The sequence below is a fragment of the Bombyx mori genome, chromosome 17 (genome assembly GCF_030269925.1).
Source record: "Bombyx mori chromosome 17, ASM3026992v2".
NCBI lineage: Eukaryota > Metazoa > Arthropoda > Insecta > Lepidoptera > Bombycidae > Bombyx > Bombyx mori.
The window spans coordinates 2176892-2202896 of record NC_085123.1 but is presented as its reverse complement, the minus strand read 5'-3'; the positions used below and the strand labels follow the sequence as shown (position 1 = coordinate 2202896).

The window sequence follows — 26005 nt, the reverse complement described above, 5'->3', positions numbered from 1 at the left end:
AGTACGGGACATTGGGTTTTGCATTACAGCGTCATCTAGTGGCACTTTACTATAGTAAACATTTTGATGTGAATCAAATTACTTCTCATTACTATCAGGTAGATGGCGTTAGGGTAGGCGTTAAAAAGACCAATATTTATTTTTATTCTGTACAATAGTACAATTCGTACATAGTCTATGTACCAATGTACTATGTAACATAGTTGAATACCGCTTAAATTAAAATATATAATGAAATAGGTACTAGAAAAATATGTCCAGGATCAAATAATGTATTTTTTATCTTAAAGATGGTCCTCATACTGGTGGTAGGACCTCTTGTGAGTCCGCACGTGTAGGTACCACCACCCCGCCTTTTTCTGCCGTGAAGAAGTAATGCATTTCGGTATGAAGGGTGGGGCAGCCGTTGTAACTATACTGAGACTTTAGAACTTATATCTCAAGGTGGGTGGCGCATTTACGTTGTAGATTTCTATGGGCTCCAGTAACCACTTAGTAACAGGCGGGCTGTGAGCTCGTCCACCCATCCAAGCAAAAAAAAAGTTAATCCCTATCTAGGATAATGTTTAATTAAATAAATCTTTTAGAACACCAAACCTTTCATCTTAATGGATTGATGCCATATTGCATTTCTAATAAGTCCTGTCTTAGGCAAATAACCTAAATTCAAGTTGTTTTTGTCACATATTTATAATCATTTTGATAGTGATTCATGAAGACGTCGTGCAGTGTAAGCGTGTATTTACTGTAAACAAAAATGGTGGGTGTCTGCCCAAGGAATCAAACCACGACATCATCACGAAAATACGAATATGCCGAACTATTTTTTTTATTGGCCTTGTAGACAGATGAAACAAAATATTAGTAATAACTTTTAAAATTAAAGCCATCAGCAAAGTAGTGTGTAAAAATAAGTTTAAAAACAAAAATCTCCAAACACTTATATTATATTATTTTCTTACGTTGTATTCGCACCCTTATTAAAGTGCGCATGCGCATAACATGTAATTTTCTAACACGTCAAAGATGATTAGACTTAAAATAAACATGAATTTGTCGAAGTGACAGTTCTTTGGTCGACTGTTATATAGATTAGACGAGTTTCGTATAATTTTGTGATTTAGGTCAAGGCCTTGAGATCTGCAAAGGGTACTGGCGGATTCGATCTACACGGTGAAAGCGTTAGTTACTAACTTAAACTAGTATGATTAGAAGTGGCGTGCCTGCATCGAGACACACTTTCCGCTGACACACATCGCGCGATGTGTTCAGTGATTATGGGTAAATCGCGACTCGCGCCTGCGAGACATATCGGCACACGGCGCGCGGAGCTCAACGCGACGTCACGCGACCGGAAAGGTCGTGTTTGTTTCGTAAATTTATCATCGCTCAACAGTTCTTAATGAGTTTGTGTTCGAATAGTCGAGTATGTATAAATCACGTTCTATACGCCTGTACCGCGTGATCGGGCTGCTTGGAGCATGCGCTCAAGCTGTGCACATTGTTCCCGCTTGTAACTCCTCAATACATTGCTCCGGTGAACTCCTGCATAAAGTTCAGCTGGCCCGAATCTTTCCCGACTCGAAGACTTTTGTCGACTTGAAACTAAAGTATCCGGAATATCAAACTCTCGCAGATTTCGCTGAATTGATGAAAGAGACACATCATGAACCCAGTCGCGCTAGTCTAGCTCGATTTGTGGACAGTCATTTTATGGAAGGGAATGAACTCGAAGATTGGGATCCACCTGATTTTGATCCCGAGCCGCCAATCCTGGAAAACATCACAGATGTCAGACTCAAGCGATTCGCTAAAGGCATTATTAGCATTTGGGCCAAATTAGGCCGAAAAGTTAGGCCAGATCTCATTCAAGAAGAAGACCAGTATAGTTTCATTTCGGTGCCCAACGGTTTTATTGTTCCTGGTGGAAGATTCAAAGAGCTATATTACTGGGATTCGTTTTGGATGATACGTGGATTAATTATTAGTAACATGATGCAGACAGCAAAAGGGATGATAGAAAATTTGTTACATTTGGTGGAAAAAGTTGGCTATATACCTAATGGCAGCCGAATTTATTACCTAGGCCGCAGCCAACCCCCCCTACTCACAGCAATGGTCGCAAGTTATTTTGCAGCCACCGGCGACATCGTGTGGCTTGAACGACACATCAGCACCGTCGAAAAAGAACTTCAATATTGGCTCGACAAAAAGAAAGTCACTGTTACAGTTGAAGGTAAAAAATATATTCTTCTCCGCTATCTTTCTGACAGAAGAAGTAAAGGACCTCGTCCAGAATCTTATTATGAAGACTATACTAACGCACAAGTGTTACCCACTGAAGAGTTGCGAGAAGATTTCTACAATGAAATGAAAAGTGCAGCAGAAAGTGGATGGGACTTTTCGACTCGATGGTTTGTTACTGCCAAGAATGAAACTGTTGGCTGCTTGACTGACGTTCACGCGACTCGTATCGTGCCTGTCGATCTAAATGCTATCTTCGCTGGGGCCCTTGAACTTGCCGGTGACTTCAGGTATCATCTAAAAGACAGGCGTGAAGCGAAAAAATGGTGGAGTCTTGCCAAATATTGGAGGAACGCGATTGACGCCGTGCTTTGGGATGCCAATGATGGTGTTTGGTACGATTACGACACTCAAGCTAAAGCTTCGAGACGTCACTTTTATCCAAGCTCCGCGACTCCGTTATGGTCAGGAGCCGTGGAAAGCTCCGAAGCTCCACGGTATGCGGCGAAATTCGTAAAATATCTCCTGTCATCTGGCGCGTTAAGCTTCCCTGGTGGGATCCCAGCTTCCGTGCTACATTCAGGTGAACAGTGGGACTATCCAAATGCTTGGCCTCCTTTACAGAGCATCTTGATCGGTGGCTTAGAGATGAGCGGAAATGAAGAGGCAAGGAGGTTGGCGAGAGAACAAGCAAGAATATGGATTCGCGCCAATTATATCGGTTTTACTACATGGAATAAGATGTTTGAGAAGTACAGTGTAGTAGAACCAGGGCATCACGGCAGCGGAGGGGAGTATATAGTGCAGGATGGTTTCGGGTGGACCAATGGGGTCGCCCTAGAACTCTTGCAAATGTACGGGAAGGAGATGACGTTGGATGACAGCCCCGAAAATTTTCCGTACCTAACGGTGGTAAAATAAGTTGAAAAAATCAGTATTTCTTCTGAATGAGGTAAATGAGATCCACATACCGTTGCCATAGTCCGATCGATCGTATTTCAGTTGCCCGAGGTGACTAGTAGTCTGGAGTCTTTTAAATCTGGCTTACCCGCGTCAAAGAACTTGGAATCATATCGGCAAACTTGTTATTTTTACTTTTATAATTACGTATAAAACATTTTTACATACATATTTACATTGTACCTAATTGTTAAAAAAAAATGTGATAGTAAAATGTTCGATGATAATAATAATATGGAACGAATGTTAGAAATAAAACATATATTTTTTTAACTACGGATATTTATTTTAGTCTTATCTTTGTTGAAATAAGGAAACAAAAATAGATGTTAACGAATTTACATATTTTTACTGTTGACAATTTCATAGATGATATTTTTTTTGAGTTTCTTTTTATTGCTTAAGTGGGTGGATGAGCTCACAGTCCACCTGGTGTTAAGTGGTTACTGGAGCCCATAGACATCTACAACGTAAATGCGCCACCCACCTTGAGATATAAGTTCTAAGGTCTCAGTATAGTTACAACGGCTGCCCCACCCTTCAAACCGCAACGCATTACTGCTTCACGGCAGAAATAGGCGGGGCGGTGGTACCCACCCGTGCGGACTCACAAGAGGTCCTATCACCAGTAAAATAGGAAGTTAGTTTTGAAATTATACTCGTAATAAAATACGTAGTGTTAAAACTAAAGAAACAGTCATATATAGCAAATACAACTAATATGTTAATTGTGTCTTTCATATCCTGTTGTTATTGGTCGGGATACTAGAGCGAAGCTATAAAATTATTCCATTAACATTGATCCTTGTTGCATGTGTAAATTTTCAAAGTAACTACATGTCAAATTTATAAAATGTAAGAAGTGTTTAGTGCGTCACAAAATATTTAAAAACATGCCAACAGAAATACCTACTTTAATTCGCGCAATACAGTGAAATTAGATACGCCAGTTTCGATAGGTATTTCGCTAGTATTGCAATTAAGAATGATAAAAATTGATATCATAAAAAAATAAAAATCGTATTACGTATGAAATATTTGTTAGTATAATGTATTGCGTTTGTTTCTGTGTGTTTTTTATTTGTTGTGAGCTCGGCCACGCATCTAAGCAATAGGTACCTATAAAGAGCGGGAGTGAAGTTTGCTGAGTTGAAAAATTGAATTTTTCTTTTGGCATTATCTTTAAAATTACACGGTATTACGGTAGAGCCACCCTATTTAATCGTTTTTCGGCAGATAATTTATCAAACACAGACATTGTGCCCCTAACCTCTAACTTACAGATACGGTATTCGGTCATTCGATTTGACGTATTGTACATTTGTTACTTCGTGAACTTTAGGCGGAACTCGAGGAGCGAAGTTGTGTAAATTGTTTTATTTTGTTAATTTAGGGTTTCTTCAGGTTTAAATGTGTAATAGCGGCGGTTTATTAACTGTGTAAAGTCTGTGAAAGTGCACAAATGTCGGAAAATGAAACAAAACCGATGGTCACAGTTTCTCGGGATCTTTCAAAAAGTCTACTAAAAAATTTCAGTAAATAACCACCATTTCCTTGGGACTATGTTTCATCCCGTAACATCTCGTGTCATTTCCTCTTCTTTTTCTTCAAGACATGTCCACCCAATGCTGAGTGTAGATCTCCTCAAATCCTCTGCATTCTTTTCGGTCTCTTGCCTTTCGTATCCAGTCCTTACTAGCTATTTTGACGTTTCATTTCATTTCACTCTATATCATTTTTCATAAAACACAATCCCACCTGGTGTTAAGTGGTTATTGGAGCCCTTAGACATCTACAACGTAAGTGAGCCACCCACCTTGAGATATAAGTTCTAAGGTCTCAAGTATAATTACAACGGCTGCCCCATCCTTCAAACCGAAACGCATTACTGATTCACGGCAGAAATAGGTAGAGTGATGGTACCTACCCGTGCGGACTCACAAGAGATCTTACCACCAGACAGTACAAATGATTAAGAAGTCGTATGGTATCGTACCTTCGCCTTTCCAGTTGGGCAAATGAAACTACCACTACTTTAAAATTACTTCAAGACTTTTTGGCGGGAACGCAGAGTGAAGTTGTGTGAATTGTTTTCTTTTGTCTATGTAGTGTTTCTTCAGGTTTAAATGTATAATAATGGTGGTTTATTAACTGTTTAGAATCTGTAAAGGTGCAGAATTGTGGGAAAATGAAACAAAGCCGCTGGACGTAGCTTCTCGGGATCCTCCAAAAAGTTCACTGAAAAAGTCTCAGTAAATGACCACCATTTTACTGAGATTATATTTCTTCACATATTATCTCATTTGTAAATTTCATTCGTTTCTACTCATTTATGTTATGTCGCGCAGTTTCCTTCGTTTTTTATTATTCATAAATTGTAAATAATTAAAACGGCGAATTACAAAAATCTTATTACTTGACGCTGGCTAATGCACAAACCGTGCCGGAGCCAAAAAACAAAGAAGAAGAATAATTATTTCAAAAATTTCAAAAAGACAAAATCACATTGATCGGAAACTGCGGCTCTAAATTAAAATACATATTTACGTAAAATTATTACCTGGTCACATACTTAGTCATAGTGATGAATTTATGTTATTTAGTAAGAAATGAAGACCATAGAAGAACTACAAAATGAACTTATCAGCGTTAACGACGAATTGCAAAAGGTCGATGCTGAACTTGAGAAATGGAGGACCCGGCAAAGAAAATTGCACGAAAAACGCAATAGTTTAAAAAATACTATTAATACTATAAAATCTGAAACATTAGCGAGCGTTGACTGGGCTGGTACTGAATACGAGTGGTCGGAAGACGTCAAAAATGTTTTAAAAGAAAAATTTCGATTAAAAACTTTTCGTGCGAAACAAATGAGCGCGATTAATTCCACGTTATCAGGCCAACACGCGATAGTCGTGATGCCGACAGGCGCCGGTAAGAGTCTTTGCTACCAGCTACCTGCACTCGTTAGGCCTGGACTAACAGTGGTCGTGTCACCACTCGTGTCGCTTATGGAAGACCAAGTAAGATCTCTCACAGATAAGAAAATAAGCGCCAAATTGATAACCAGCACTAGTCCAAAAGAGGAAACGTCTGCTGTACTGAACATGCTAAAAGACAAATCTGCCACTGTAAAACTATTATATGTAACTCCGGAACGTTTTGCTAAAAGTAAGAGATTCATGTCGAATTTGCAAAAATGTTATACTGATGGAAGCCTGCAAAGAATTGCTATTGATGAGGTTCACTGTTGTTCCCAGTGGGGTCATGACTTTAGACCTGATTATAAGTATCTTGGGATACTGACTCAAATATTTCCCAACATTCCAATATTGGGGTTAACTGCGACAGCTACTGCTCATGTTCTAAATGATGTTCAAAAAATACTAAACATACCTGGTTGCTTAATCATAAAATCTACATTTAATCGTCCTAATTTGTATTACAAAATTCTAGAGAAACCAACATCCCAAGATGATTGTCTCATTATATTAGAAAAACTTTTGAAATACAGGTACAAAGATCAATCTGGAATAATCTACACAAATAGCATAAAAGATGCTGAGGAAATAGCTGAAGGACTAAGGAAAAAAGGTCTAAAAGTGGCTTGTTATCATGCTAATTTAGATGCAGATATTAGATCAAAGGTCCATATCCGATGGCATGAACAACATTACCAAGCCATAGTTGCAACTGTAGCATTTGGCATGGGAATTGATAAACCAGATGTCAGGTTTGTCATACACCACACTATCAGCAAATCAATGGAAAACTACTACCAAGAGAGTGGAAGAGCTGGACGAGATGGTCTCAGAGCTGAGTGCATAACCCTGTACAGAATGCAGGACATATTTAAAGTGAGCACTATGGTATTTCAGTCTTCAGCTGGTAGCACTGATCATTTATATGAAATGGTGAAATATTGTCTTAATGGAACATTATGTCGGAGGCAAATTATTGCAAAACATTTTGATGAAGATTGGGGTGATAGTGACTGCAATAAGATGTGTGACGTTTGCAGTACCAGTCAATCAGATTCACCCAAAGATTTGGATCTTAGAGCTCATTGTAGGATTATTGCTCATATTCTAGAAAATGCTGAGAAGCTAGACACCAAATTAACAGCTCAGAAATTACTTGATGCATGGTTTTTAAAAGGGCCAGTAAATTTAAGACATAAAGGAAAGGAGCCAAATTTTCCTCGTGTTTTAGGTGAAGATGTTATAGCATTTTTATTAATAAACGGTTATTTAGTAGAAGATTTTCATTTCACTGCTTATTCGACTATAAGCTACCTAAAAATAGGTCCTGAAATGTCAGGAGTAAATAATGATGGCTTTAAGCTTAAAATGCGAGTTAGAGTTTATTCCCATTTTGAATTGAGCAAGCTGGCACCTACTGAATTGTTTGAAGAAACAGATAATAAATCAGTGAAAAGGAAAACAGAACCACCACCGCAAGTAAAGGTTAAGAGAAGATTGGTTGAAATTGATGATTAATTAAACACTAAAACTATTTAATATATTGTTAATTATTTCTTGTCCGATTTTCTGTTTTAACACTAGCTAGAAGTAGTGATTCCTACATTTAGAAGTGAAATATATTTCTTTTGCAATGATGGCTACTTGACAATCATTCAAACTGGCCAAAAATCCAACTGACATAAATTTCTGCAAAAAAGTTGCCAACAGGAGAGAATGTTGTGTTTGTACCAACCATATACTCCCAGCATTTACTATAAAATGTACTCAAAATTGGATCACAGTATTGTTGGAGTTGCTACTGCTGGTCGTACCATGATGCCATGATGTCCGTAAGCCGCGGTAATCAATTTAATCGTGATCCACAGATTTATCGAATCTACCAGTGATTTAAAAAAAAACAAACGGTTCATTAATTTAATCCCATATATATGTAGTAGCCGTTATTTTGCTAACATTAAGTTTAGGTACAACGAAATTTTTCAATTTGGAGACTTGTGATTACGAAAAAAAGTTCTCAGTAAAAAAAGTACCTATTCTCAATAAGATACATTTGCCAAATAATTAGCGTGTAATTTTTTAAATAACAATAAAAATGAAGCGTGGGGTTTTCAATAAGGGGCGTATATTATAAGTATTTATTTATCGTTTATCGCTCGATTAGTATAGTTTGCATAAAACTCTTATTAATTTAATAATGTTCAAATTGTTTATTGTTAAATTCATTACATATTAAATACATACTTTAAATATGTAATAATTCTAAAATGTGAAATTTCCTAATATGTACATATAGGTGGTACGATAAAATAGTTAGGTACTACATTGTTTTATTTCGATAACTCATCTAGGTCTTTTTTTATCAAATTGGTTCACAGTTCGTTATTAACATGTCTACAAATATACGTACTATTGTCTTGGAATTTAGTAATGTCTTCTAATATGTAATTGAAAATTTACAATTAGCTTACCTATCAGACATATTTAATCGAAGAGAGAACTTCTGAATTCACAGAGTATGAAGCGTCATCTATATTATAGATTATTATACTTATGCTACTACATATTTTAATAAACATTCTTTATTACAATAATAATGATACCGTTTGTACTATTTATATGCAGTTTTTAAACTGTGGAAGTTCTCAATTCGAGGCGTACTCTTTGGTAGAGAAGAGACCTGGAGGAAAATAAAATAAAATTTTAATAAATAAACTAATGATTTTTTTTTCATTCGATCATCCATGATTGCATTCAATCATCTTGCTCGTCATATATGTGATCTTGGGCCGAAGACGCGTCCATTTCCCTGCCGAATGCCGCTTCGTAAAGCACTTGTTGTATCTTGAGTCTAGCTACCGCGTTTTTCTTGGAATTCAACCGTTTTAAAGTCGGAGCGCAACTCAGCAAGAATAATTCGTCTGGGTCCGTCCTAGTACAATGTTGACATGATTCTTCATCTGTGGAGTTGAGACGTTGTTTCTTTGGCGATGGCTCTGAAAATTCGTCGTCTTCGTATTTGTCATGGTTGAATGAGAAGTCTGGAAGGTTCTGTATAGCTCGCTGTCTTGCCACTTCTTCTTCGGGATCGGAATCCTCCTCTTTTTTTATTCTAAAATATTAAAGTTTCAGATTATAATTCAAATTCTAGTTGGCAGATAGAAGAGTAGGTATGTGCTGTCAGAATGTTTGGGCGGAAAAAATGACGATATTTTCAATATAGGTAAGTATAATGGTTTAGTGTTAATAATCTGTTATTAAATAACAAAAAAACAAAATGTATAAAATTTACCACACCCAATGTTAGACAAGTAGACACTAATATCATTGTAAGTGGAGAGACACTGGAGCTTGTTGATTCGACAGTTTTTCTTGGTATAACAGTTGATTCCAGGCTGCAGTGGGGTCCTCACATATGCAAGTTAGCGAATAGACTTAGTTCTGCAGCGTTTGCGGTAAAAAAAATACGAACGTATACTGATGAAGATACGGCACGTCTAGTTTATTTCAGTTATTTTCATAGTGTTATGTCCTATGGCATTTTGCTGTGGGGCAATGCTGCCGATGTCGAAACGATTTTCATCCTGCAGAAGAGGGCTATTCGTGCTATTTATAATATGCACCCGAGGGAATCCTTGAGGGACAAGTTTAAGGAAATCAAAATTCTAACTTTAGCGTCCCAATACATTTTTGAAAATTTATTGTACGTGCGTAAAAACATTGTAGAATTCCCCAGAGTCTGCGATTTGCATAATGTGAACACTAGGAACAAACATAGGCTTGCGTTACCGGCGGCTCGAATTAAGAAAATAAGCAACTCTTTCAGGGGGCTGGGTGTACAACTTTTCAACAAGATCCCACAAAACGTTCAACTACTACCTGTTCATAGATTTAAGAAAACTGTCAAGGAACGTTTGTGCAACAAGGCATATTATAAAGTTAAGGATTTTTTACTAGATGGCACTACGTGGGAATGAGGCGTTCGCTCCTGGCCTTTTCATTTTTCATTATTATTATTATTTATTTGAATTGTATTTTTTTGACTTGTCTTTTTGTATACTGTAAATATGTTATCATGTTTAAAAAAAAAAAAAGAAGAAAATAGTTGAGAAAATACATAAAAAAGCCCGCTGAGTTTGTTTCGCCGGTTCTTCTCAGGACTGTGGCTTTTTTGGAACCGGTGGTAGAGTTAACATTTTCTTTTACATTTTGACATTCAACAAGTGTGTTTTTGATGACATCCAAGTTGAAATAAATGATTTTGAATTTGAATTTGAATTTGAATGATGTGTCGATAGTGTCTGGCTGTGAATTTATTAATTTTTTTTTTTTTATTGCTTAGTTGGATGGACGAGCTCACAGCCCACCTGGTGTTAAGTGGTTACTGGAGCCCATAGACATCTACAACGTAAATGCGCCACCCACCTCGAGATATAAGTTCTAAGGTCTCAGTATAGTTACAACGGCTACCCCACCCTTCGAACCGAAACGCATTACTGCTTCACGGTGGAAATAGGCGGGGTGGTGGTACCTACCCGTGCGGACTCACAAGAGGTCCTACCACCAGTGCAAGGGCGGATCCAGCTTTGGTGCCAGGAGGGGGTCACATAGTCATAGTCAAGTCAAGAACTTATAATTTAATTTTGATAACAATAGATACAAGTAAAAAGTAGGTATTTTATAAATGTACGTAAGTACTGTACTTAAAAATATTTATTCTTTATTGTACACTTGAAAAACTTAACACATAATAACTTGTACATATTTAAAAGCTTTATTTTTAAAAGCATTAAAATCAATGTGGTCGCGACGATACACTTGATTACATTGTGTGAATTTATCTAAGATTTTATTCGGTTGGGTCAGTAACCTTATGCTCTTCAATCTCTCTCGTCCAAAAAATATATATAAGTAGGTACATAAGTCACGCAGGACTCTTTCAGTAAGTAGGTAACTACATATCTACCTATGAGGTATAGTCCCCGGCACGTAACTTGGCAAGAGTCGCTAGATGCGCAGAAGTCGTTTTTTAGGTCTCTTTGGTTGTCAAGCGGGACGCGTGGAAAGACGTAGCACCGTTCCGAGCGCGCGATTGGTGAGTCAGTCGACCCTCCCCTCCCGCACCGCGTCCACGTTCCGTTCGCTCCCGGTTACACATGCGCTTACTAAGTTGTAGGAACCCTTTGTTTATATTGAGTTTTTGTAACAAGTTGTTATTATTGTTTTAAATTTAGTTTTTGTTCCGAGTGTTATTGTTTTAAGTTTGTTTGCAATGCCAGGACCAAATACTAATGACCATATAGTCGATTCAGTCCCTGAGCGTTTTATTATTTACGCCAGTGACGACAGCGACTCTTCGTTATGTCGACGATGAGGAGCCAACTCCTTCCACCAGCTCAGGTGCTACCATAAATTTAATCCAAGGGGTAGCACTATGAGAAAATGATAGTGACGACGGCGACACATAATTTTTAATATTAAGTATATTTTTTTAAATAAACTTCTTAACTTTTAATTGTATTTTATTTATAACACCTAATACACTTCACGAATTCCTTCTTTAACTTTCTTCTAAACACACAGGTTTCAAAATAAATTATGGCAAATAAAAAAATTAATAAAATAAAATAAAATTATATGCGGGCAATAAAAGTGACCATTTTTTTGTTGCAATGTGCACTATGCGCGACATTACCCCCACTACACCAAAACCTTGCCAACTTACGTGCCGCTTACTATATTTTATGAGCATTAACAACAATAACATTTAAGTTAAAACACACACACTGGGATAATGAGAAACTGATTACTTACCATTTCTTGTAATTAATGAATTTACAGTAACAATTTTTAAGAATACTTATAAGCACATTAAAGGTAGAAAGAAATTTTAGTTTTTTAACTTAGAACTATGTTATGATATGTTGAAGTTTAGTCGTTCCGATTCCGATTGAGGTTAGGCCTAGCTAGACGTTACGTAGTCAACAAGCGCGCGCGTGTGGCGCGGTAAAATTCAAATTTTCGATGCGTTCGTTCCCAAACATTTGCCATCATACAAAGTTATTTTAATATATTAAATTAATTAAGGAGCAACAATATATTGTGTCCTAAAATCATTATGTTCAATATGTGGGCCACCTAGGTCCTGGAACCAGCTCAGGGGGGGGTCATGACCCCATGACCCCCCCTGGATCCGCCCTTGCACCAGTGAATAGTTAATAATAATAGTTAATAGTTAATAATAGAATAATAGTTTTGTTATTAGTTTAGTTCAGTATATAAATAAATTTGGTTTTATTATATTGTAATCAGCACGGCCAATTTATAAATTTAAAAAACCCACATCATACGTCGATGTTATATTGATTGAAAAGTATTGTTTTAAATCATATTTCATTACTATAATATTATTATAATTATTTATCTTATTATGTATATTAATTTATTTTATGTTATTATTTATCATTGAAAACAAGAGTAATTTGTGGGGTTAATCTACCATATATTTAAAAATAAGGGTCATAAGTGTCGCCTTAACTAAAGCTATAAAAAAGTTGGTAAATATAAACAAGACTCCTAAAACCATATTTTTATTTATTTTTTACGCGAAAAATAATGTATTTTATAAAATGAAATTGTCAACATACAAGCATTCGCTGGATAATTATTAACTACACCTGAAACCTTAGAACTTATATCTCAAGGTGGGTGGCGTATTTACGTTGTAGATGTCTATGGGCGCCAGTAACCACTTAACACCAGGTGGGCTGTGAGCTCGTCCACCCATCTAAGCAATAAAAAATAATTATTCAATGAAAATCTTAATCTAAGTAATTCTTCTGTCCATTTATGTCAGTGAACTCCGAAGAGGGCTGGACCAATTTTTTTTTCGTTTTGTTTGCGAATAGTTAGATTCACAAAGAAATATTGTAATAACTTTTTAATTCATCAGCAATCTAAATCATTAGAAATAATTCAAAAAAGTTTGAAACTTTCGGATATAACACACATTTTTCACATAAAACTTTATGAAGATACTCGTATCTTCTGTCTAAAGACTTATTTTCGTAAAAAATTAAGCAATTTCTTTTTAAAGTTTGTGGCGTAATAACAATTTAGTGGATTCTGAATGTCATTGTTATGATACTAACCCGGTTTCCGCCTTAGGTTCTATATGTGGCAGGAGAAAACGCATCGCCTGATGATATGGCCACCTCGTACGACCTCCATGGGTTCGCTGTAATTTTATGAAGGAGTCACGCAGAGATCTCCAGCGTTTTTTGCACTCGGATTCTGTAAAAAAGTCTAGTTAAACATTATTATTATACAGAATACAGCTTAAAACGCACACCCGAAAGCGCGGGATTTATAATTCTCACAAAAGAGAGTGACAGAATAGGTATAATAATGCGATATCATTTGATCGCGAAAAATCTTTGTTAATCTTCTGGTTTTCTGGTTCGTGCTAGAATTGAAGTCGTCGTGGTCACAAGGATAAGGCGAAATGGAATACATACGTACTTAACATAAGTTCACGAAAAACATCTCAAAAAACAAACACGTTTTTTTTAAATTAATTTGCGTAATACGTCCGTTTTGGTGATAGCACGGGTGTCTACCGTCAAACAACCCACTTTTGCCGCGAAACAGTGACTCGTTCCGATCAGAAAAGTGGGATAGGCGTTACAAAATTCATTTGAGAATTCGACCAGTTGTCTCAAATTGGGTGGCGATGTTCAGGTGGTGATATAGGGCTTCACTAAGGACTTAAAACCAAGGGAGCAGTTAGCTATTAATAGTATTATTATTACGATTTATTTAGTTTAGCAAACAAAAATACACCCTATATTTAATACTATTAGATTCTAATTTACATACAAGAACACCAAGTTAATCTAACATCGTTAAACCCGAAGGGATTCCGTATTGTAAATCCTACGTATTCATAAATTTCACTCACCTGTAACATTAAGAGCTTCTTGCACCTCTTTCCAGGCATCATCTCTGAGTTTCGTTTTGTTAAATCCGCTTACGGATTTATCATAGAGTATAGGACGTTTCTCAACTTCTTTGATCAGGTCTAGTTCGTTCATTGTTCTCTTAGTCTCACTTAATCTAAAATATAAAAAAGTAAATTTGTCTCGTTAGTCTACTGGATAAGTTATTGTCACTTCTGTGCCATAAGGTCTGGGTTCAGTTCCTAGTCGAAGCCAGTACGCTTACCCATTAAGATGAGATATGAGATGATTAAGATGTAAACTAAGTATGTTTTTGAAAGTTTAGATTCCATCCGAAAACGCAACCGGACATCATTAATTTGATTCGGTAAGTACCTATAATAATAATATTATTGTTTCAAGCTGAATGGGCGGGAAAATCATAATTGTTTTCTTCATTTATAAAAATAATTTCGATATACAATCATTATTTTCCTATTACGATACCAGGTTTGGCGATAAATTGGGTATCTGTTATGTATTTAATTCTCATTTAATTTAACTTCCTATTACCCGTTAACTTAAGATTGATTCACTGTTATAAATCCTGCGCCAAACGTAAAGCAATTTCAATGTAAAATGATAAAGAAGAAAAATAAATTTTATAGGTATATAATAATCAGTGTTCTTTGGTATTCTCAAAATTTCGAGGCAAAACAAAAACAAATTAAATGTTTACAATGGACGTTAATGTTCAGTTGACAATGACATATAATTTTTTTTTATGATTACTGACTCTTTTTTTTTTTACTGACCTGTAAGTGTGTGTAAGTTCCCGTGTTGTGGAGTATACTGACTGGGGTCCGGCCGCACGGTACGCGCGCGCCGTGCGTATCGAACGACGCGGCCGGCGCGGCGCGTTGCCGTATTATCCACAGAACAAGCTAATTTTACCTTTATTCTCAATAACCAAGATATAAATTCTAATGAAACACGTCGAGGTATCGTATATTGAGCTTAGGTCTCATAAAATTTGCAAATTAAGCGTAGGTAATTAATTAGCAAACGTCCAGATGCTATTAAAATTTGATACAGTGAAAAATGATAGTAGATTAGTAGGTATATAATTGAAATGTGCTAATAAATTTCGATTACAATTTTTTTTTTCTATACATATTGTTGCTAAAATTAAGTTTTATTAATAAAGATGGCGTTGGTAGATAGTATTGATTAATATGTTTTCGTTATGTAGGTAATATTGGCAGCATTTAACTAACTTTAAAAGATAGCATCTTGTGTAGTTTTTCTTCCAAATCGAATACTTGTTGCTTGAGGATGAAAATGGGTTTTGAAATTTGAGTAAGAAGATCGCTAACGGAGACCTCGTGAATGGTGCAGTCACTTGAAGAAAAACATAAATGGTCGAAGTATCAATTGTGTTACTTAGAACTTACTTATTTCTTTTTTATGTATTTGCTAGAAATTTCTCAAGGTTATTCAAGACGTAAAGACGCCAGTAATCTTCGAAATATCCAAAATACAGGGTTGTTATGCCTTCCACGGCAGCCGAGGATACTGGATGGTCAGTGATTGGAGTTGCTAACATCAGCAGTGTTAGGGATTCTCCTTTTTTTTCCTACCTTTGCTGCTAGCCTTGAGAGGCTATTTCAGCTTCTCCTTGACATGTAGGTGAGCTCACGGGACTCGGACCGGGAGTGTTGCTAAAACTGACCCTAGCAAGAGCAGTGCTTCGCAGAATCTACCACCGGATCGGAAACGCGACTCACTAAGAAGATCCGGCGAGAAACTCAGTGGGCTGTGTTTATGAGTTAATTCACTCGTCGCCACTTCGATAAAGCGGCACGACACGAGAACCCTCTCATCGTGGCTGCCGGTAACTATATTCCCGATTCTGCGGAAAGAATGGAAAGCAGTCGCCGTCGCCCAAAACGTCATCTCGGATCCTCCCGATCCACTAACGGTGCTTTTAGGTACCTCAAGCAGCGGTCACCGTTCTCGTCGAACCCGTCGCTTGCGACGAAGGGCTCGACGAGTAAATTAACCCTCAGACACAGCCCACTGAGTTTCTCGCCGGATCTTCTCAGTGGGTCGCGTTTCCGATCCGGTGGTAGATTCTGCGAAGCACGGCTCTTGCTAGGGTTCGTGTTAGCAACGTCGTCAGGTTTGAGCCCCGTGAGCTCACCTACTAGTTAAGGTTACGCTGGAATAGCCTCTCAAGGCTACCAGCTTAGGTCGGAAAAAAAAAAATATCACTTGTCGAGCCCTTCGTCGCAAGCGACGGGTTCGACGGGGACGGTGACCTAAAAACACCGTTAATGGATCGGGAGGATCCATAATGACGTGTGGGATTCTCCGAATCGGTTCCAGCCGCTAATAAAGTTGCGGTACTGTTCAGATGGCGCACGTTATTCCATTAGCGATAATAATAGAAAATTCTGATTATTTTAGGCTGCTCTTTGTTGTATGTCTGATATAAACCGTGAAAAAGGGCAAAGGATCGGATTGATACCGCAAGCCGGCATATTTTTGCCGCGACACCGTAATGCGTGGTTATAACGAACTGGGACTTAGAACTCATTTCTCGAGGTGGGGTGACGACATTCACGTTCTTGTTGTCTATAAAAATGAATAGGTTCGTAAAATAGAAACTATTTACTAAGTGGTACGCGAAAAACAAATAAAGAGATTAGCCTACGGAGTTTCTCGCGATTCCGATCCGGTGATAGATTCTAAAAAGCACTGTTCTTGCTAGGGCTAGTGTTAGAAAATTCTATCAGGTTGAGCCTGTGAGCTCATCTACGCGTCCGGGCACATCTGGATTAGCCCTTATGGCTGCCAACTAATAGGTAGGAAAAAAAATAGATATATGATTCTGGAGAGGGCGGTGAAGCCTCTTACCACACCGTGAATCGCTATCGAGAACCGATCTTTCAGTTCTTAGAGTTCAGACCCGGTCCTAAAGTTCGATCCAGACAGGTCTTCTGAACATACCTTATGTTTTAACTCTTAACGTAACTTAATCTGAGCTAAAGACTGGTCAAAAAAGAAATATAAACTCTCTTTGTATATTGTTATATTGGCACTTTCTCGTCGAATCCGTCGCTTGCGACGTAGGGCTCGACGAGTAAATTGACCCTCAGACACAGTCCACTGAGTTCCTCGCCGGATCTCTCAGTGGGTCGCGTTTCCGATCCGGTGGTAGATTCTGCGAAGCACGGCTCTTGCTAGGGTTCGTGTTAGCAACGTCGTCAGGTTTGAGACCCGTGAGCTCACTTACTAGTTAAGGTTACGCTGAAATAGTCACTCAAGGCTCCCAGCTTAGGTTTAAAAAAAAGAAAAGACTATACTTGAAACCTTAGAACTTATATCTCAAGGTGGGTGGCGCATTTACGTTGTAGATGTCTATGGGCTCCAGTAACCACTTAGCAGCAGGTGGGCTGTGAGCTCGTCCATCCCGTTAAGCAAATAAATAAAAAATGTAGATACTCAATACATGAATGAAAACTGACATTTAACATCGATAAATCACGTGATCAGAGAAAACGAATAGATACATCGTAGCAAGCAGGCAACGGCTTGGCTATGCCCTTAGCATTTCGGAAGTCCATGGGCGACGGAACCACTCACCATCAGGGGGGCCGTATACTCGTCTGCCCACACGGCAAATAAAAAACAAAAGAAGCAGATACTTAATTACAATAATAAAACAATAAAACATTTAAAATGATTTATTTTAATAAAAACGCCCCAATTCTTACACATGAGTCGACTATTATCAAAGCCGGCAATCTGACTTTTGGACAATGATTGGTAAATCAGAAAAACGAATTATTGACTTTGTATTCCATTGGCAGTCACAAAACTCTTCGGAACGACATCTTAGATAAACAGCAGGTTAACTATTAACCTTTATTTAATGCAGGTTTTGAACCGTATTCTTTGAAGGAGACGATTATATTCAAATCAATCTGTATTGACATATCAATAAAAAATTTTTGTCCAAATGCACAGATTGCCACCTTTGATAATAGACGACTCACATATCAACAAGATAAATCATTAATCATAAAATATACTATTTTCTTCGGTTTTCGTAAATCTTAAACATAGTTAAAATTAATTTCACGTTTGGATTTCGCTTTCAATTTAAAACGTTAGACTAGTTATCACAATATTGACATGTCAATAACATTCGAGTCATCCGTGACCCAGGAAACTGTAAAGTATTTGAAACGACGGAAATATATGAAATGAAAATTATTAACCGCGACGTTGAACCGTAAAAGTAATTTTATTATAATCAAATCATAAAATAATTAAAACTTGAATTGATAACAAATTTAATAATAATTAATCTATACATAAACTTCGGAAACCAAAATTTATAATGAAAACATTAAAAAAATAAAAGTAGGTAATACATAGTATTTTTTTTTTTTGGCTACGGATGAGCAGAACACACATCCTATATATACGCTTATATCAATGCGAGTGTTAATTGTACGAAGTAAGTCCCAAACTGTACGTCTCGTGATAGTAATAAAATAAAATAAAAAAATGGGGCTGTTATGGAATCTCGTACGGGAACATGTTTTAATTATTTATTTCAAAATATTGATCTTGCCTTGAATTCGAATAATGTTGTAATCGACTAAAAAAAAACTAACAAGCACTTCTTAGCTTAGATGCTGTTAGATATCTGTGTATAAGGTATATTAGTTAATATCTATCTATTTATATATTTAAACGTATATAAGTATGTGTATCAATCTTTGCTAAAGCTAATTATTAAATAACCGTGAGGAGAGATGCACTGACGATCATCTGGCCCCAAGTAGGATTCTTATGAGAACCAGAGATAGTTAATTTTTTTTATTGCCTTTGTAGGCAGACGAGCATACGACCCACCTGATGGTAGGTGGGCACCGTCGCTCATGGACGTCAGCAATGCCAGGGGCAGAGCCAAGCCGCTGCCTACTAAATGTACTTAAGTGAGATTAAATTTATAAATATATAGATATTAAAAACCCAGACACAGAGCAAACACGTTTGTTGATCACACAAATGTTTTTTCGATATGGGAGTCGAACCCACGACCCTCGACCAAACAATCAGGGCCACTAAGTACTGCACCACCGACCCAATCTATTTATTACTATTGCTAGTTTTCCATGAATGTTGGTACTTCAATAGCGTTTCGGATGCTTGGGAGACGATCCTCTTAACTTACATATTAATACCCACCGGCGTGTCTTAAATAGCCTCTTAAGCGCGACTTAATTTGGACGGAGCTTTCATTTAGTTCATCTCTTTCTCCTTCAGCGACAGACAAGATTACATCTCAGCTAATAGAAGCAAGAGCATTGCTGATGTTTGGACGGTAACCACTCCGGGCACGCTGCGAGCGAACCATTCTTAAATCCGTGGTCATAGTGCTCAGGCTACCCTGGATTTGATTCCAAAGCTATAAGGACTCAAGTCAAACAATTTCTGGAAATGTACAATGAGTGAAGTCCCCGCTTCCGGATAGCGACTAACAAAGAACTCTATTTACGAGGTACAAATAACAGGTACCAAAGTAGGTCCCTCCACGAGCCCAGAGCGCCTCCAAAGTTAGGACCCATTTTCTCTGCTTTTACTAACTAATTTTTGTGTTTTTCTGCTAATCTAAACCAGTCAAGATTTGGATATTTCGCAATAGACTGAGCGTACGTAATAATTGAAACTCAAAAAATGAAAACCAGACTTTTAGGTTGTTTCTTAGGTACTTTTCTGGTTTCCTTTATATGTTTCCTTCTGATGTGGATCGCCAAAAGATTTTTTAGTTTAAATTTCTTCCCGCAATAGTCGCATTCGTATGAAGCTGTTGACGAATGAAACAACAAATGAGACGACAAGCCCTTCCTTCTGGTGAACGTTTTGTCGCAAATCTCGCAAAACCAATTCCCCGGAGATTGACAGACTATACGTTTGTGTTGTCTGAATTCAGTTTCCGAATAAAACTTCTTTTTACACACATCACAGTACAAAGCGTTCATGTGACTGTCCTTAACGTGCGAAACTAAAAGTAATTTTGTATTAAATACTTTTTTGCAATGGTCGCATTCGTAATAAGCTGGGTCGGTGAGATGTTTTAGCCGGTAATGGTTGGTCAGCGATGCGGGTAGCGAAAAAGCACAATCACATTTAGTGCACGAGTATTTGGCAAACTCCTCCTTTTTTGCATGTTTTTTTATATGAGACTTATAAGTTTGCTCACTTTCAAGATTTTTATCACACTTTTTGCATTTGAAACATCCTATACGATTATGTCTCTTCAGATCGGAATTGCTTGAGAAATAGCTTAAGCATTTTTTGCATTTGATCTTTATATGTTGCTTAAGCATGTGGCGTATTAAGTCCCATTTCCACGTATATTGGTTAGGACAGTTATCACAAAGATAGAAGTGGTTTTTAGTGTGAAAGCTTTTTGTGTGTTTACTTATGTCTCTGGTTCGCAGACCGCACAGTTCGCATTTTATGAGATTTTTATTCACCGAATTCGGACATTTGTGCTTAATCATGTTGGTGGTTCCCGAAAAGTTTTTAAAACATTCCGTGCATCGATACAACTTTTGGCCATAATGTATTGTTCTGATGTGATTAATGAGGTTGCATTTTTTCGTGAAATAATTCTTGCAATAATCGCACTGGTAATCTTTCACTGCCGTATGCGATAAAAGATGGATTCGTAGATCCGTTGTGGTGTAAAATGTTTTATCACAAATTCGACAGGCGAAATCCTTCTTTCCTTTGTGCATAAGGCGATGTCTTATGACGCCGCTCGCGTCCGTGAAACCCTTACTGCAATATTCACATTTGTATTTCATATCGCGCGTGTGGATCCGCTCGTGGCGTATCGTGGCCGAACGATCGGCGAATGCCTTCCCGCAATGTTTACATTCATAAGGTTTGACTTTCGTGTGTGTATATTCGTGATTGATTCTCGCGTGGCGTCCAAGAAATTCTTTGCCGCAATATTGACATTTCTCATCTTTGATACCGGCGTGCCTTTTCATATGTATATTTAAGGATCCTTTTTGCGTGAATCGTGCATCACACAGTTCACACCCGTACGGTTTCACTTCGGAGTGCGTTACTTTGTGTTTTACAACATTCCCTTTATTTTTAAACGTTTTATTACAAATCGGACATGAATAAACTAGATTGTCGTTTAGTTTTTTATCAAAATTATGTTTTATCTTTTGACTACCCGGCTTTGAATTCCTTCCTCGAATTTTTTTATTTTTTAATTTCTTGATTTGCACAGATTTCATTTTCGGTTTGGAGGTTTTCGTTTTGACAGGTTCAATGGCTTCTTCAATACTTTCAATTGACATTTCGTCGGAATGTACGAGTTTCTTGTGATCCTTCAGGTCGCAACTCTTGTAGTATGCAACGCCGCAGTGACAGACATAAGGGATAGGTTCATGAACGAACGAGTGCGCCTTCAACGTGCTCTCATGAACGAATTTTTTATTACAATCGGGACACTGATGGACTTTAATGTACTTGTTGTTATTGTTAGACAAGTTTTCTTCTTTTCTGAAAATAATAATAATAAAAAAAACACGCGTCACGAATAACAAGGATCTTTCCGTTATCACTAATAATCTGAAATGGGTGCTTTTATCAGTGGACTGTTATTATTGAATATGCAATTTCGAAAAGGGCACATCTCTGAAAATGTAAAATGTTCAGGAAATGAAAAAAACTGATTATTTTCTAAAGCAGTGTAAAATAAAATATTAACTTTTGAGACATATTTTAGTGTTAATTAGCAATTGAAAATTACTGGAATTATTATAAAATAGGTGTAGGTAAGCCTCATAACTAACATAACATGTATATGAAAAAACGTATTTGACAAAATATGCGACATGTGCCCTTTTCGAAATTTCAATTATTAATTGCATTTTATTGTTTAGATGCGTGAACGCATCACGTAGTCATCATATTGTGACTTCCGCCACCGATTTGCAACATGAAGTTGAAGTTTCAATAGTATAGCATAGCTGTTCCACACTTCAAACTGACTATGACCGTTTTACAGCATAAATAGGCTAGATGACAGATCAGAGCTTACGATTTTTTATATGTTGCCTACGTGATTTGAACACCGACATAGGCGCAAATTGAGCTTGATATAATTTACAACGTATTTATTATGACAGAACAAATGCTTTAGACGTGAGTTATTTTCTTAGAAATCTGTAAGCTTACTGCAACAGTGACTCAACGAATTATCATATTAGTTACGTTCAATGAAAATTAGCTTGTAAGGATATTGTAATCAACAAATTTCAATAGGCTATAGTATAAAAGATATTTGATGGCCTCAATTTTATTGCTTAGATGGGTGGACGAGCTCACAGCCCACTTGGTGTTAAGTGGTTACTGGAGCCCATAGACATCAACAACGTGAATGCACCACCCCCCTTGAGATATACGTTCTAAGATCTTAGTATAGTTACAACGGCTGCCCTACCCGTCAAACCGAAACGCATTACTGCTTCACGGCAGAAATAGGCAGGGCGGTGGTACCTACCCGCGCGGACTCACAAGAGGTCCTACCACCAGTAAAGTGGTAGGACCTCTTGTGATCTCAACTAAATTGCCATTTGGGGCTTTGATTAGTAGCCCTGCAATGGAGGCAGAGCTGTGAGACCGGGTTCACAATTGTTTTAGCCAAAATTAAAAGTAATTCACGAGATCATTTACTTACTCTTTGATATGCGAGAATTTTGTTTGGTGCAAACACCAATCAGTCTGGTCGAGGAATCCGAGTGGACATTGGTCGCAACTGTAGATTTTTACACGATCTAACACTACCTTAACTTCGCGGAGCTGTAATATTTATTTAAAAGGAGGTCAAATGAGGTTTTTTGTACATCACCGAGTGTTCCCTATTAGGGCTCATTCAATATAGTACTTAACTTTGTAATAAGATCAATGATAATTGGGAACAAATCATGCACGCTCATCCGGTCCCAATTAAGGATTACCTGTGTTATGGGTACCACTGACTGATAAACATATTTTTTGTTGTTGTTGCTTAGATGGATGGATGATCTCACAGCCCACCTGGTGTTAAGTGGTTACTGGAGCCCATAGACATCTACGACGTAAATGCGCCCCCCACTTTGAGATATAAGTTCTAAGATCTCAGTATAGTTAAAACGGATGCCCTACCCTTCAGACCGAAACGCATTACTGCTTCACGGCAGAAATAGGCAGGGCGGTGTTACCTACCCGCGCGGACTCAGAGGTCCTACTACTAGTAATGGCGCAAATTATAATTTTTGCGGGTTTGATGTTTATTACACAATGTTATTCCTTCACCGTGGAAGTCAATCGTGAACATTTGTTGAGTACGTATTTCATTAGAAAAATTGGTACCCGCTTGAGATTCGAACATCGGTGCATCGCTCAACACAAATGCACCGGACGTCTTATCCTTTAGGCCACGACGACTTCAAATATACAGAACCATTACAAAATATATTAAAGGATTCAAAAAACATTTCTATTGAACTACCTTAATAGATGATCACAGACCAAGGGAATAAGGTGGTATTACCACCATGGGGTTATCAAAACTCAATACAACAATGGGAATAACACATCACATTAAAACAACATGTTAAGACATCAGATTGCTATTTCAATCAATATTATTGTAGAACACTCAGATTTCATTTTGAATAATTTAATTAAGACAAATTTAATAATTTAATTGCAATTTTCATTGTAAGACTGACTCAGTGTTGCAATAGTTAATACCCGTGACTGCTAAGTCAACAATTTTGGGTTTGATTCCCACATCAAAGAAACATTCATATGACAAACAAGCTTCTTTACTCCTTATCTGGGTGTTTAAAATATTAATAGAAAACACATATAAGTATGTATATCAGTCTGGTTTCCATAGACAGGCATTTTGAATTGGGGCCAGCTGACCTTGTGTGATTGATATGAATGGAGTCAATAATAACAGAGAATGTTATTATTGACTCCATTCAGAAGAGGAGCATTCACTTATGAATCTTTTAGGTCCTCTGGACCTACAGATGAGGATTTGAGTTTGGAGAATTGGTTTGCTCTATTTGGATTCCATAAGGAATTCTTAGAAAAATGATCTGAGACAATTCCATCATTTTATTTTTACTGTGATACATCTCCTACCAGAGCAGACTACATTCCTACCAAGAAACACACTCAGTGTGTTACCAGAGATGATATTTGCCTTCGCTTTAGAATTAACAACCTTCCATGAACATTCTTTTCTTAATTCTTTCTTCTATTATGGTAGGCAGCGGCTTGGCTCTGCCCCTGGCATTGCTGACGTCCATGATCGACGGTGACCACTTACCATCAGGTGGGCCGTATGCTCGTCAGGCAATAAAAAAAATTGAATTTAAAATTCTTGGGCAGTAGGCAGACCAAGGAAAAGACCATAAGCGATTTAAATTAATTTTTAAGCTGGATAATCTTGTTTGTGTTGAAATCAAGTATCATCGAAAAAGTCGAAATTATATGAATGTTAGTTGTTAAGAAATATTTCAATATAAAAAAAAATATGAGCCATTATGATCCCAGTTTTAATCAAATCGAGATCTAGTAAAACTACACATTTTTATTCGAGACTCTTCAAAGCATTTCTGAGAAATTTCAATTCAAAACAAACTGAATCTTACTAATTGTGCCATTGTTTTCTCGACAACGGATATGCCTTCAATGCTGTAATTAGTTGATTTTTTTTGTCATTTCACAGCATAATTAAAAAAACACAAACTTTTATAAAAAAATTACATATCAACAATCTAAGCTTTAAACTTTTTGAACGAATGATTACAGCCTCACTTCTCCAATCTTTGCTTTTCCACCGGGCATTAACTGACAGTGACACTACTGACAGTAGGTAGTAGTAGTTCTATTTTTCCAACTGGAAACACAAAGGTGTCATACCATATAGCCTAAAAATTATAATATGAAGTGAAATTAATAAATAAAGTTGATTAATTTGGAACAATTATCAATTGGCATGAAATTGAATGAAATAAAATGAGATGAGATGATATGGGATGAAATATAATCTCAGTAAAATAGAGAAATTTATTAAGACTTTTTGGAGGATCCCGAGAAGCTACGTCCAGCGGCTTTGTTTCATTTTCCACATTTGTGCACTTTCACAGATACAACACAATTAATAAACCAACGTTATTACAAACCCGAAGAAACACTAAAACAAAATAAAACAATTCACACAACTTCGCTACTCGCGTTCCTGCCAAAAAGTCCTCGCATTGCTTCGCATTATCTGACATAAATGAAAAATACAGTACCGTAGGAGTTAAATTTTTTAATTAAAAAGAAGCCTTCTATCACACTGATATGAAACTAATTAACTTGTGACATTAATTGAGATGGAATTAAATGAAACGAGATAGGATAAAATATAATTTCTGTAAAATAGTGGTTATTTACTGAGATTTTTTCAGTTAAGTTTTTGGAAGATTCCGACAAGCCACATTCAGCGGTTTTATTTCATTTTCCCACATTTGTCAATGGGCAAATGGGAATTGACGAGAACGCGAAGAGTGAAGTTGTGTGATTTGTTTTATTTTGTCTATTTAGAGTTTCTTGAGGTTTAAATGTATAATAACGGTGGTTTATTAACTGTTTAATATCTATGAAAGTGCACAAATGTGGGAAAATAAAACAAAGCCGCTGGACGTAGCTTTTCGGGATCCTCTAAAAAGTCCACTGAAAAAATCTCAGTAAATGACCACCATTTTAATGAGATTATATTTCATCCCATAT

The 26005-nt window shown here is 37.1% G+C and overlaps 3 protein-coding genes across 7 annotated transcripts; 1 reads left to right on the top strand and 2 right to left on the bottom strand.

The window, feature by feature from the left end:
* Positions 1 to 5813: 5813 nt before the first annotated feature.
* Positions 5814 to 7724, top strand: LOC101746968 (ATP-dependent DNA helicase Q1). Its single transcript, XM_004921939.4, has one exon. The coding sequence runs from the start codon at positions 5814 to 5816 to the stop codon at positions 7701 to 7703; it is 1890 nt and encodes a 629-aa protein (XP_004921996.2). The 3' UTR covers positions 7704 to 7724.
* Positions 7725 to 8093: 369 nt separating this feature from the next.
* On the bottom strand, positions 8094 to 15734 carry LOC101743339 (transcription factor Adf-1). 5 transcript variants are annotated; one of them, XM_004921993.5, is made up of 4 exons: positions 14938 to 15694; positions 14146 to 14300; positions 13337 to 13478; positions 8094 to 9297 (listed from the first exon to the last, which is right to left on the bottom strand). In XM_004921993.5, exons 2-4 carry the CDS (start codon positions 14276 to 14278, stop codon positions 8940 to 8942), a joined length of 633 nt encoding a protein of 210 aa, XP_004922050.1. In that variant the 5' UTR covers positions 14279 to 14300; positions 14938 to 15694; the 3' UTR covers positions 8094 to 8939. The 5 variants fall into 5 exon arrangements, with proteins under 5 accessions (XP_004922050.1, XP_062529256.1, XP_021203868.1 ...); XM_062673272.1 differs by lacking the exon at positions 14938 to 15694 and adding an exon at positions 14696 to 14870; XM_021348193.3 differs by having other exon boundaries at positions 8369 to 9297; positions 13337 to 13490; positions 14938 to 15734.
* Positions 15735 to 17856: 2122 nt separating this feature from the next.
* LOC101743482 (zinc finger protein 208) lies at positions 17857 to 25100 on the bottom strand. The gene is made up of 3 exons (XM_038016663.2): positions 24880 to 25100; positions 22908 to 23029; positions 17857 to 21727 (listed from the first exon to the last, which is right to left on the bottom strand). Exons 1-3 carry the CDS (start codon positions 24889 to 24891, stop codon positions 19870 to 19872), a joined length of 1992 nt encoding a protein of 663 aa, XP_037872591.1. The 5' UTR covers positions 24892 to 25100; the 3' UTR covers positions 17857 to 19869.
* Positions 25101 to 26005: the final 905 nt, after the last annotated feature.

Coding starts and splice junctions, on each gene's coding strand:
- LOC101743339 (XM_021348193.3), bottom strand. CDS start 14,278: ATGAACGAACTAGACCTGATCAAAGAAGTTGAGAAACGTCCTATACTC. Junction 13,491..14,145: donor AGAAGCTCTTAATGTTACAG/GTGAGTGAAATT, acceptor ATGTTTAACTAG/ACTTTTTTACAGAATCCGAG. Junction 9,298..13,336: donor GAACCTAAGGCGGAAACCGG/GTTAGTATCATA, acceptor TTAATATTTTAG/AATAAAAAAAGAGGAGGATT.
- LOC101746968 (XM_004921939.4), top strand. CDS start 5,814: ATGAAGACCATAGAAGAACTACAAAATGAACTTATCAGCGTTAACGAC.
- LOC101743482 (XM_038016663.2), bottom strand. Junction 21,728..22,907: donor AAATTCTCGCATATCAAAGA/GTAAGTAAATGA, acceptor TATTATTTTCAG/AAAAGAAGAAAACTTGTCTA.